Consider the following 11,100-nt stretch of genomic DNA (forward strand, 5'->3'; position numbering starts at 1 on the left):
ATGGCGAGAAAAATATATAACAAATTATTTTATGTTTTTAAAATTTATTTTCACTAAAAACTCAAACTGTATCTGGCTTAACTCTGTTAAAAATTGAGTTAACTGAACAAAAAAGTTTTCTCACAGGGTAAAAACCAGCACAATCTAATAAAACATGCTTCAGAGATAAAGGGGTTTGGCAGAAAGAACATGTTGGAGGATCTTCTCCTAGTATTAAAAACTTGTGTGTCATCCTGGAATTACCTATTCTACAGCAGGTATAAACAATCTGGTCCCATCGTTTGGGAAACTGACAGAAATTTCTTTTTCAAACATTTGGGAACTATTGTAAGTATACTTCATGTACACTTTAAATATCTTGGATTTATAAACCGATAATATTCAAAGATCATACAATCTTCATCAATAGTGACATTAAAACACATTTTAGTCTTAATATTAGGAAATTTGCATTGTGCAAAAGTAGTACTCCAACTAAAGTTTGATTATATCAGTAAGTCTTGAGCGATAGGTCAGTAAATATGTTAATAGATTTGAACTACTACTTAGTATGAAATAAATGTAGCCTATTTTAAATATAATACTATTTTTACTAGGGTGGAATTGGAGTAACAGGAAGAGAAACCCACTGAATTGTAATTTTAAAAAATTAAAATGTAAAGAACTTTTTTAAGTTTAATGTGGAATAATAAAATTATATAATTGCTATACAACAAAATGGAATTTAAAAGGCATTTTAAATCAATTTAGAGTTAAATGGTGCACAGCCTTGGTAAACACATTCTTCACTCAACAGGACAGCATGTTAAAGTTTTTATTTAGATAACGTCAGAGACAATGATGATAAAAATAATCAAGTCAACAACAATGAAAAAAATTTAATGATGCTGACGATTGTGTCTGAGTCTCACAGGTTTTATTATGTTGATGTGGATTTGGGTTAGTACTGCCTGGGCTGTTGCTATTTATAGGCTTCTGTTGATGAACTGATCAAATCTGTTCTTTAACAGAAACTTCAAAGCACAGCTGCCCTTTGCATGCTGCATACTGAGTGTGGGCAGCAACTAATGGATGTTCCCACTAATCAACTCTGCATGTCGCCAGGCCAGTTAGATCCCCCTCAAGATGTCCACAGAGTCCGCGAGACACCGTTCTCATCATCCACCGCTCCATCTGTGTAATTGCTTCCTTGAGAGATTACATTCCCGCCAATGACAGCACCAATTAGGCAGTCAGGAGGAAAATACGACAATAAGGCCCTACTTAGCAGAGAAAAGTAGCATTCGAATAGATATCAACATAATCTTAATGAGTCAACAAACATGGCAGTTAGACATGCTCTCACGCAAATGTTCCAAGTTTGACCCACAGATACGGGAGGTACTCTGTAACCTTGAAGGGACAAAAAAAATTAATCTGGCAAAGTTACAGATATGGGATTAAAGTTGCAAGAATTCAAATCTGAGTAATTGATGACAAGGGTTTAACAAAAGAGGCTATGGTTTGTCCTTTTAAGGAATGCCTGACGCCTCTGATGTCAAAATCTCAATTGCATGGTCATTGCTGATGCAGACTACAAACCCTTAAACCACACCTACACTGCGACATCTGATTGGACTTACGCACATGGTGCTATCATTTAACAATCAGACAGGAGAGAATCCCTGTCTCTGTGTCTCTTGTCTGAGAGTCCATCACAAAAGGATTTAAGTCCTTGACCACAAACTGTAACTCAGCTGTTTCCACATAGCATTATCCTCAGCTCAGGTGAGTCCAATACTTGTAAAATGTAAATCAAATTACAATTTTACATTATCGTTTTAGATTTTTTTCATTTAATTTTTATCCTGAAATGTAATAATTTTATCCTATAAATTTTATCCTGATGGTTTAGTGGTAATTTATACTGAATACCACTGTAAGAGAAACAAAACAAACAAGTATAACTGCAATTAGTATTTTAGAGGGGAAACTTTGTGTTCATTTATGGATACAATGTGACTGAGTGTAGTAAACAAACGGGCTCTTTGAAATGTTGTAAATTGTTTTAGTATTTGACATATTTTCTCCTCAGACCTATCAGTAAAGATGTACCGTGGGCTAGTGTTACTGTTTTTGGTTTTGGTGCTGGAAACCCGATGGAGCGAGTCGAGCTGTCAGCAGTCAGAGTCTCAAAGAGCAGTTTCAGGCGTAAGTGACAGATTATGATCATCTAAAAGGTATAAATATATAGGTTTGCCTGGGCTGTATAATAAAAACTTCATTTCATGCACAGGAGAGTCCGAGTTTTCGGCTGTCGGCTCATAACTTGCTGAAGAGGTATAATGACATAGATTATGACAGTTTCGTCGGATTAATGGGGCGCAGGAACGCCGGTGAGTGAACAGATATATTTGCTGTTGTAAGTAATTTTGTATCGGATTTACTTCATTTTTTTCTACTGAAACTTACTTTTTTTCCAGACACAGAAGATATACCACCTCAGCGTAAAAGTAAGGCATTGGGGTACTTTTTGTGCTTTCAGATATTAATTTTCTTTTTTAAACAGAGGATATGTTTTCTTTTAGGGGAAATGCACGATATCTTTGTTGGACTCATGGGGCGACGGAGCGCTGACCCTGGTAAACACATTTTCTCTTCAATTCAGTGATGTTTGTGAAAGAAATAACGTTACCTTTTGATGACCGTTATCTTGATATCATTTTACACTTACACGAAATATTTTCGTGGGTTTACAGTCTGAATTTAATACGAAACGTTTGAATATTTAAAAAAAAAACGTCGTTCTACTGAGCTGTTCTCGCGGGGTGCACGAAATAAACAAACCTAAAACGCGAACAGTAGTTCGATTCTCAAACAAATGACTCTTATGAGCCGGTTCTTTTTAGGGAAACAAAAACATGCAGCTTGACCAATGCAGTTGAATTCACAACCAAATGACTCTTATGAGCCGGTTCTTTTTAGTGAATCAAAATATACACCCAAAGCAGTATCAATTGGTTTACGAACAAATGACTCTTATGAGTGTTATTTGAACTAACTGATCAATGAGACACACGAGTTACCGATTTGAATCTGATGAATCATTTAATGAATAAACTCGCTGATTCTTAAAGCGGTGACTGAATCGAATCTGCAAGTTTGTATTAGCTTTGTCAAGTCCGTCTCGAAATGAAGCATACAGTATGTGCAATTAAGGTTCGTGAAACTTAAACCAGTGTCTGACTGGTTGTTCATACGAGACAGTGTGTTAAAAGTAGCCTACACATTTGCAACGATTCTGTCTTAATTGAACCGTGTGGGCTGAACCTCAAACAAATGGCAAACTTAACAAATATCAGCGCTAACATTGTCAGAAAATTGTTCAGTCTATCACGCATCTCAGACTTACTGTATTTGTCTTGTCAGAAACTGGGCGTCCATGGAAGAAAGATTACCCAGAAACAGGCTCAAGCGGAGGCATTTTCTTCAACAAATGCAAACTGAGGTGAGCAATTCAGTAGTAAAGCTGCTCTGCCATCTGCAGGCTTTCTGAAGCTATTACAACACAGCATTTGTTCCTAAAGCATGTCTGTCTATTGTTACAAAATTACTGGCTTTCTTGTAAATATATATACTTATTTATATAAGTATTTATTATAATTACTACTTTTTTTTTCTTCTTTTTTTTTTACAATTTGTTGCAGGTTTCGTCGTGGGTTATAGGCAAATGAATTATTTCCTATCCAGCCAATCGTCTATCCCATTCCCACCCCGTCATGACAGATTCTTTTCAAGACATTTCTTTGGAGCAACAACAAAAAGTCATAATTTATTTTACAGAAGTAATAGAGCAAGAGAAAATATTTATATAAGATGAATCAAATAAACATGATTTCCTATGGTGTGATTTGTTTCATTGTACTGCAAATTATACATTAACCTAGATTACATATCGCCACATTTACATATCCACTTACATCCCCTGTATTTCAATATATTTATTAAAAGTTATTTTTGCTGTCTAATGTATAAAACATGATTTTTGTAAATAAAAATATCTATCTGATCTCACAATGTTTTATTACTTATAAATGTTTAAAACAGCATAAAATACACAGCAATAATTTGGCAATAACTTTTGCCAAAACACAGAAGCTTCATGACCAGCTGCATATATAGTTATGTACGTCAAACTTATATGCATTTTAACTTGATATCAACTTAATCATACTAGAGGAAACATGATGTCCCTAATACTAATACTTAAATGACTAATGCTTCACGTTTGACTTTGTGTGTTAGTGCTTTGGATATCAGTAGATCGTTAAAGCACAGTATGTCTTTAAGGAAACAGTTTAGTAATATAACAATAATAGACAACATCCCAACAAAAATAAGGCCATCTGAACTTTCCAAGTAAAAAAAAAATATTAAAGAAACCCCAAAGAATCATCAATGATATGAAACTCAGCTTTTCATTTTGTCTCATTGTTGAAATACAAAACTGTTGAAGCCCTTCAGCCATAATATATGATGTGAATCACACTTTTACTGTACTCAGACTAGAGGGCAGCAAAATGATTTATTCAAATAGCAGGGACCATATTAACAATCCGTTGAGTAGCAAACACTTATTCGAAGTGATATACAGTTGATTTATAACTGGCACAATCAGTCAAGTTACTTGATCAACAGCAATAATGACAAAATTTGTTCTTTGTTAAAGTTTGAACTTACAGCTTTTGGTAATTAGCCCAGATCTGTAACCACTTCACCACTCCATTTGCACAGTACACAGTCTGGATGATTCAAAATGCTTCACAAGTTCACAGTTCACATCTGTCAGTGCTACATGCGTTCATTCTAGATTTACACAAGAAGAGACGATCATATTCACAATCACGCAGTGTTTCTGTCGGTTATGTTTCTCCCCTGGGCAGCATTTGTGACTTTGTGACTTGTTGTTCCAGTAGTCTTCACTTTCTCAGCTCTGGGATTCATGGTGTATGTTGGAACTGATTTTTCTTTAACACGCTCCTCTAATCTCTGAGCTTCTGTGGTGGGTTTCCCAGTGTGGGAAGCTAAAGACAGTACAGCAGGCACTGGAGGCTGGTAGCGGTGTCGGTAGCTATAGGGCCTGAGACGGTAAGTGTAGTACTCAAGAGTGTACATTAGCACAGGGTCTACATAGTGGAAAGACACAGCTAGGTCAGAGCAGCACTGTGGGCCCTGTATGAAAAGACAAATATAAGAGATGCTGGTCTGTTACATTTACATGTGATTGCAGATAGTTTGCATTAAAATAAATATTCTGGGTTCATTACGAGTTAAGGTCAATCAACACACTTGTGTCAAAATGCTGATTACCATGAAAATTCATTTTGACTTATCTGTCCTTTCTTTAAAAAAAAGGGAAAATCTGGGCTATAGTGTGGCACTTTCAATTGAAGTGAATGTGGCCAATCTGTAAACATTACAATGCATCCATAGTACAAATATGTGTGTTAGTTCATTCATCCATAGGATAAATGTGTGTTAGTATGATTTTAGTGTGGGAAAAAAATCACTTGCTATTTTTTTCTGTATGCAGTTATATTAAAGTTTACAATGTAATTACTAATGACCAAAAAGAGAACTTTACAGCTTAAAAAATAGTTTTAACAGAAAAATACATTAAGTGCTTTAAAACATAATAAGCTTTGTATTACTAATTTTAACTTTTAAATTTACTTCTATTGTCTGTAACATTGATTTCTGCTTTTTTAAAAAGGAAAATTTAAGAAATTTTTGTCATTCTGTCATTAATATTGTTCAATTGAGCTTAATTTGTATGTGTAAAAAGGAATTTTTCTGAAAGAAATGACACAATTCTATTCTTAATCATATTTGTTTTTATACACTTTATCAACACTGAAATAGCATTTGTATCCTTCTCATTGCCACTTTGATAACCACGACAAGACAAAATTGTGTTTATTTCTTGGGTTTTGTATTGTTAGATGTTAGCTGTCTAGTCATGAATCACATCATCATGTACATGAAAGAAAAACTATTGACAAATGCTGTCCCCATCAAACCTATCCATTGTTGGTTTCGCTTGCAATCACCTGAAGGAGTTTCTAGTTCAGTGTGGCATTTAAAAATGAGAGGGCTAAAATTATGAGAGGTAATTTCGTTCTCAAAGTATATTTCTCAAACAATGTTGTTGATTTTCATTCATACCTATAAAACGATCCTGAATTGTAAATTACTTTTGACACTTTAATGGTTTTCTCCTCTCAGGCATAGATAGTAGTCAAGTTCTTAAAACTTTTCAAAAAACGAATTTAACTTCTGTCATTACTAAAGTAATAACTAATGTGCTTCCTGTGTGTAGGAGACAGAAGCTGTGGAATGTAGAGAAATGTCACAAAGGACAAAATATATCTTAAGAAAAATTACAATGAGTGCATATTTTATCCTACACTACCATCCAAAATTTGGGTTTAATATTTTAAGTCATCAAGGACACATTAAATTGCTCAAATGTGACGGTAAAGACATTTATAATATTACACAAGGTTTCTATTTTAAATAAATGCTGTTCGTCAAATAATCAAAATATTAATCAAAGAATTCTGAAAAAATTATTACGATTTTCACAAAAATATGTTTCATAAGCACCATATCAGCATATTAGAATGATTTCTGAAGGATCATGTGGCACTGAAGACACTGAATTTTAAAATATACAGTAATAAATAATAATTTAAAAAATTATTCTGAATTTCAAAATATTACTGTTTTAACTGTATTTTTGATCAAATCATTTCAGCCTTGGTGATCATAAAAGATATTAAAAAATATATATATAATAATAAAAGTGTGTGACTTACTTCTACAATTGGGTAGAAGCAGTAGTTCCAGTACCAGAAGGTTTTGGAGAACTTTCCTGTAAGATGGTGTTCAGGAATGAAAGGATGGAAGGTTTCACGGTGCAGTGTGTCCCTGGAGTCACCTGCTACCACCCCCATTTTCTCCAGACACTGACCCATCGCTAGATCCTCCACTGAGGAGGTATGCGTGCACACTTTAGTGCTAAAACCCTCCACAAACCTTCTCAGGGCCTCTTTGCTTAGCACATAACCTGCACCTCCGCTCATGTAGCCCTGCTTGGCGTAAGGCTTGAACCTCTTGCCAAAGTATATGGGCTGCTCTGCCGTGTAGTTCGACAAGATCCAGCGCAAGTTGTCCACAACGACGAACGTGTCATCGTCGGTTTTGAGGAACCAGTCTGCCTCATCGCCGTGGTTCTTCAGAACGTAGTGGAAGGCACGAATAGTCTTCCAGTACAGCTGGTCACGGCCTTCTCCTGTGCCGAGACCCACTGTGGGGAAGCTGCGGTCTTCCTCAGAGCTCATGAACAGCACTACGTTACAGTGACGACTCCACGTTGCCTTCACATGCCGAGCCTTTGACTGTAGATTACTAGGCCCTGTCATCACCCAGCACAGGATACGCACTTTCTTAAACAGCTCATCTGCAATGTGACCATCCTCTCCTGTGTTTTCAAAACAAGTTCTATAGTTATATTGCAAGTTTAATACAATCAAAACATATTTTGAAGGTGTACTTTAATCTATGTACACTAATCTATTAGTAGGCTATATATATATCGCGATTAATCGCATCCAAAATAAATGTTTTTGTTTACATAATATATGAGTGTGTACTGAGTATATTTATTATGTATATATAAATACAAACACATGCATGTATATATATTGAAGAAAAATATTATGTTTATATATTACATATTTATATATAATATAAAACATAATAATATAAATATATTAATGTATATACATGTAAATATTTGCAAAATATATACTAAATGTGTGTGTATTTATATATATACATAATAAACAAACACAGTACACATACAGTGGGTACGGAAAGTATTCAGACCCCCTTAAATTTTTCACTCTTTGTTATATTGCAGCCATTTGCTAACCTAACACTCGCTTTAACTCAGTAACAACCATGTTATCGGACGCTTTCACTCACGTAATATATTATTCATAGCTGACTGCAAATACAATAGCATCGGTAACTAAAAACATTCGTTTTTGCATAATGCTGCTGCTATGCTGCTAAAAATTACTTGGTGCACATTTAACAAATCACTGTGATCTTCCATTGAAAACTCAATGAAGTGAGTTGAAAGTGAAAGCTTTGCACCAGCTATTATGTTGCAGTGCTTTATATCATGTTACACTCATTAATGTATGTAACATAAATGATGCACTAGAGGGCGCTGAGCACCTGGCTGGTGAGGGTGTTTGAGGTTGATCAGGGCAGATCCTTCCACTCTCCAGGTAAGGTTGGGGGTGTTTTGTTCAGGCCCCAGTGGAGCAGGGTTGCTCTTGCCATCACGCTTCCAGCCGAAGCTCTCCTCAAACCACACCTGTCTCAAGAAGATATACAAGGTGCAGCTGCCCACCAGGAAGCCCAGGGAGAAAGCACATCTTGAATTCCCTGCTTTCATGGTGACAATTCAGGGATCCTGCCAACATTGGTCACTGTGAGGCTAGAAAAATATTGGTTACATTAATTTGAGGCTATTCATTTTCAGTGATTGTTTTAACAGTCTGGATACAAAGATCCTAATATACTATAACAATAACCTGCATTATAAATTTATTCCTTTGGCCATAACAGAAAAACTTGCAAATAAACTTAAATTATGTTTCCCTCTAGAGCAGAGATTTCCCAACTTTTTTTCAGTCGAACCCATTCTACCTAAAATATTTACTTGAAGAACCCTGTGAGATTTTAAGTTAATAGCCTATAACACAATTTGGATGTTTATGGCTTTCTGGTGTCAGTTAATGTATATATTTTAAAATGACTTATGTATGTTTTTTTTTTTTTCATTTTCTTTATTTAATTATTAGATTTTTCCTTTAAAACATACTTGAGCTACCATGAGGTTTCTTATATTAGGGTCAGACACTTTCTAAATTATAACCTTATATAATTGAATAGACAAAACATAAACCATCTATTCTTTTCAAGATCATTTCGATATACCAAGCCCATTTTCTATTTAGGATTCAGCTGCTGCCAGGTTAAATCTGAGGAATAGATTACAAGCTGGTTGCCTTGCGTGACTGATCAATCTTGGTTCTTACCCTCATTTCCAAGAATTAGGCACCTGCTGCTCCCAGACCTCCAGTCACATTGCTGCTGTTTAAAAATGTCAATTTTATAAAGTTGACAAGTAACATTTAGGTTGACTGCAGAGTCACTCCTTTATATGATGGATGAAACACTTCTACAAATATCCTAAATAACTCTCTATTACTATTAGGCCTAAACTTTAAATTTAACGAAAGTGTTCGAATCTAATGTTTGCTCTAAGGAAATCCTGCAAAGACTCAACAAATACCAGTCTAAGCTGGATTTTTCCAAACAATAGACAGAATACGGCACGGAATTTTATTAAGTTATGATACATATTTTAATGCATGGATAAAATAAATAACATTCTGTAATACTGAGTTATATGGTATATGCATAAAACAACCAAAATACACATAATGCACGCACTCGTTGAGACATAAGAGGTGCATCAGAAATCAAGGACAAAGGCCCTTACCTTGCATTCTTTAACTCCCCTCTGCAAGCCTCTCACCGTCCCAAGGAACGCTGTGGACTCCGGTCAGTTTCATGCCTTCCGTCTTTATTCCTCTAAATATCCGCGAGCTTACATGAAAGGAGCGCGTCAGGTTGCGTTTGAGTGCGCGTTGTGACGTCTACACCTGAACAAACGTTGAGAATTTCATTCTTTAGCTAAAGGACATGGTGTAGGCTAGGCTACGCCAGTCACCCGACTTATTTTGCCCCGTATTAGCATACGGTTTGCCTTTAACCATACGGTGAAAAGGCCTCTTTGTGTGCTATTACCGGACAACAGATCCTCTGTCATGAGCGAGTACAGTGTGTCAGCAGCATCACGCACGGATCGCCGTGTCGAGGTGTTTGATTGGAGGAATGGCCGGTTTGTTGTCATGGGAGTCCCCGCCCACTAGGGGCGTTCACTTATTTCAAGGATGGCAAATTTGTTAACCATATTATAACATATAATATTTGTCAGAGTACGTTATGTTATGTATATACGTTATGAATATGTTTAGAAAGCAGCATCAAACAGCAATGTAGATTTAGTTAATATTACTTTATATTTATTGTATGTTATTTTTACACTTTTAATGTGAAATTTTGTAAGGGCAAGATATCCCTGTCTCATTTTAACTTCATGTGTGAGTGAACTCTAGCATCTGTCGTATTCACTTGGATGTAGCCACTAGATGTCTCCATTTACTTGCTGTATGCATGAAGCTGCTATCAAGGGCAGATCTGATGGGCAGTATTTTTGGTCAAACGTGACACGTCTGGATCAGATGTAAGGCAGACATTGCATTATGCCTTCAATTATAATTGTATGGAACCAGCTAGAGTCCATCATCAGTACTAGAATGACAATTGTGGTTGGAAACCATTAGGATTATATTAAAGATGAAAGAGACCAGTTTTCCTGATGCAGTCTTGTGAATGAAGTCAGTAAACCTTTGGGTCTTGAGGATACCTGAGGATTCACTCAATGACAGTTTTTGGAGTCTGATCAGGTGCCAGTTGTCTGAGGAGTTGGTCCTTGACAGTTTGACTACAGGGCCAATATAGCTGCATAAAAAAAATCACTCATACTGCTAATTTACTTGGCATCCTTCTCAAATCCATTTTGCATGGTAAATTATGTATATTAATTTTCAACCTATAAGCGGACGACTCAATCATATTTTTTTGCTAAACATTATAGACATTAGAAGACATTGAAGACATTATATAGGCTAAGATAAAATTGTTGTTCTGAAATATATATATATATTTTATATTTTAAAAAGCCTTTTTTCAAGTGCAATGCAAAATAATGGTTATAAGCAACTAACACAGGTTGGTGACATTTTCTAAAATGAACTACTGCAATCAACACTCTGGCAACACTACAAATTAAACCACTGCATGTGATGCACTCTATGATGCAACATTCTTACTTCCCATGTCAAACTTTAAATA

At 35.6% G+C, this 11,100-nt stretch overlaps 2 protein-coding genes across 10 annotated transcripts; one reads left to right on the top strand and one right to left on the bottom strand.

The window, feature by feature from the left end:
- Window positions 1-1,628: 1,628 nt before the first annotated feature.
- Window positions 1,629-3,960, top strand: tac3a (tachykinin precursor 3a). The gene is made up of 7 exons (XM_016513221.1): window positions 1,629-1,767; window positions 2,075-2,190; window positions 2,276-2,375; window positions 2,463-2,492; window positions 2,568-2,621; window positions 3,409-3,487; window positions 3,687-3,960. Exons 2-7 carry the CDS (start codon window positions 2,089-2,091, stop codon window positions 3,703-3,705), a joined length of 384 nt encoding a protein of 127 aa, XP_016368707.1. The 5' UTR covers window positions 1,629-1,767; window positions 2,075-2,088; the 3' UTR covers window positions 3,706-3,960.
- A 482-nt stretch (window positions 3,961-4,442) lies between these two features.
- On the bottom strand, window positions 4,443-10,683 carry c1galt1la (core 1 synthase, glycoprotein-N-acetylgalactosamine 3-beta-galactosyltransferase 1, like a). Of its 9 annotated transcripts, none has more exons than XM_016513217.1 (6): window positions 10,613-10,683; window positions 9,623-9,785; window positions 9,156-9,210; window positions 8,287-8,551; window positions 6,858-7,522; window positions 4,443-5,211 (listed from the first exon to the last, which is right to left on the bottom strand). In XM_016513217.1, the coding sequence occupies exons 4-6, from the start codon at window positions 8,507-8,509 to the stop codon at window positions 4,882-4,884; spliced, it is 1,218 nt and encodes a 405-aa protein (XP_016368703.1). In that variant the 5' UTR covers window positions 8,510-8,551; window positions 9,156-9,210; window positions 9,623-9,785; window positions 10,613-10,683; the 3' UTR covers window positions 4,443-4,881. The 9 variants fall into 9 exon arrangements, with proteins under 9 accessions (XP_016368703.1, XP_016368700.1, XP_016368706.1 ...); XM_016513214.1 differs by lacking the exon at window positions 10,613-10,683 and adding an exon at window positions 9,931-10,001; XM_016513220.1 differs by lacking the exon at window positions 9,623-9,785 and having other exon boundaries at window positions 9,156-9,207; window positions 10,613-10,674.
- Window positions 10,684-11,100: the final 417 nt, after the last annotated feature.

This window comes from Sinocyclocheilus rhinocerous, unplaced genomic scaffold, assembly GCF_001515625.1.
Source record: "Sinocyclocheilus rhinocerous isolate Xijiao unplaced genomic scaffold, SAMN03320098_v1.1 scaffold1406, whole genome shotgun sequence".
Lineage (NCBI taxonomy): Eukaryota > Metazoa > Chordata > Actinopteri > Cypriniformes > Cyprinidae > Sinocyclocheilus > Sinocyclocheilus rhinocerous.

Excerpts from the sequence above, each read along its gene's own strand:
- tac3a (XM_016513221.1), top strand. The coding sequence starts at position 2,089 with ATGTACCGTGGGCTAGTGTTACTGTTTTTGGTTTTGGTGCTGGAAACC. Across the intron at positions 2,191-2,275 it reads CTCAAAGAGCAGTTTCAGGC|GAGAGTCCGAGTTTTCGGCT; the intron begins GTAAGTGACAGA and ends TTTCATGCACAG. Across the intron at positions 2,376-2,462 it reads AATGGGGCGCAGGAACGCCG|ACACAGAAGATATACCACCT; the intron begins GTGAGTGAACAG and ends CTTTTTTTCCAG.
- c1galt1la (XM_016513217.1), bottom strand. The coding sequence starts at position 8,509 with ATGAAAGCAGGGAATTCAAGATGTGCTTTCTCCCTGGGCTTCCTGGTG. Across the intron at positions 7,523-8,286 it reads CAAACACCCTCACCAGCCAG|GAGAGGATGGTCACATTGCA; the intron begins GTGCTCAGCGCC and ends TTGAAAACACAG. Across the intron at positions 5,212-6,857 it reads GCTTCTACCCAATTGTAGAA|GGCCCACAGTGCTGCTCTGA; the intron begins GTAAGTCACACA and ends CTTTTCATACAG.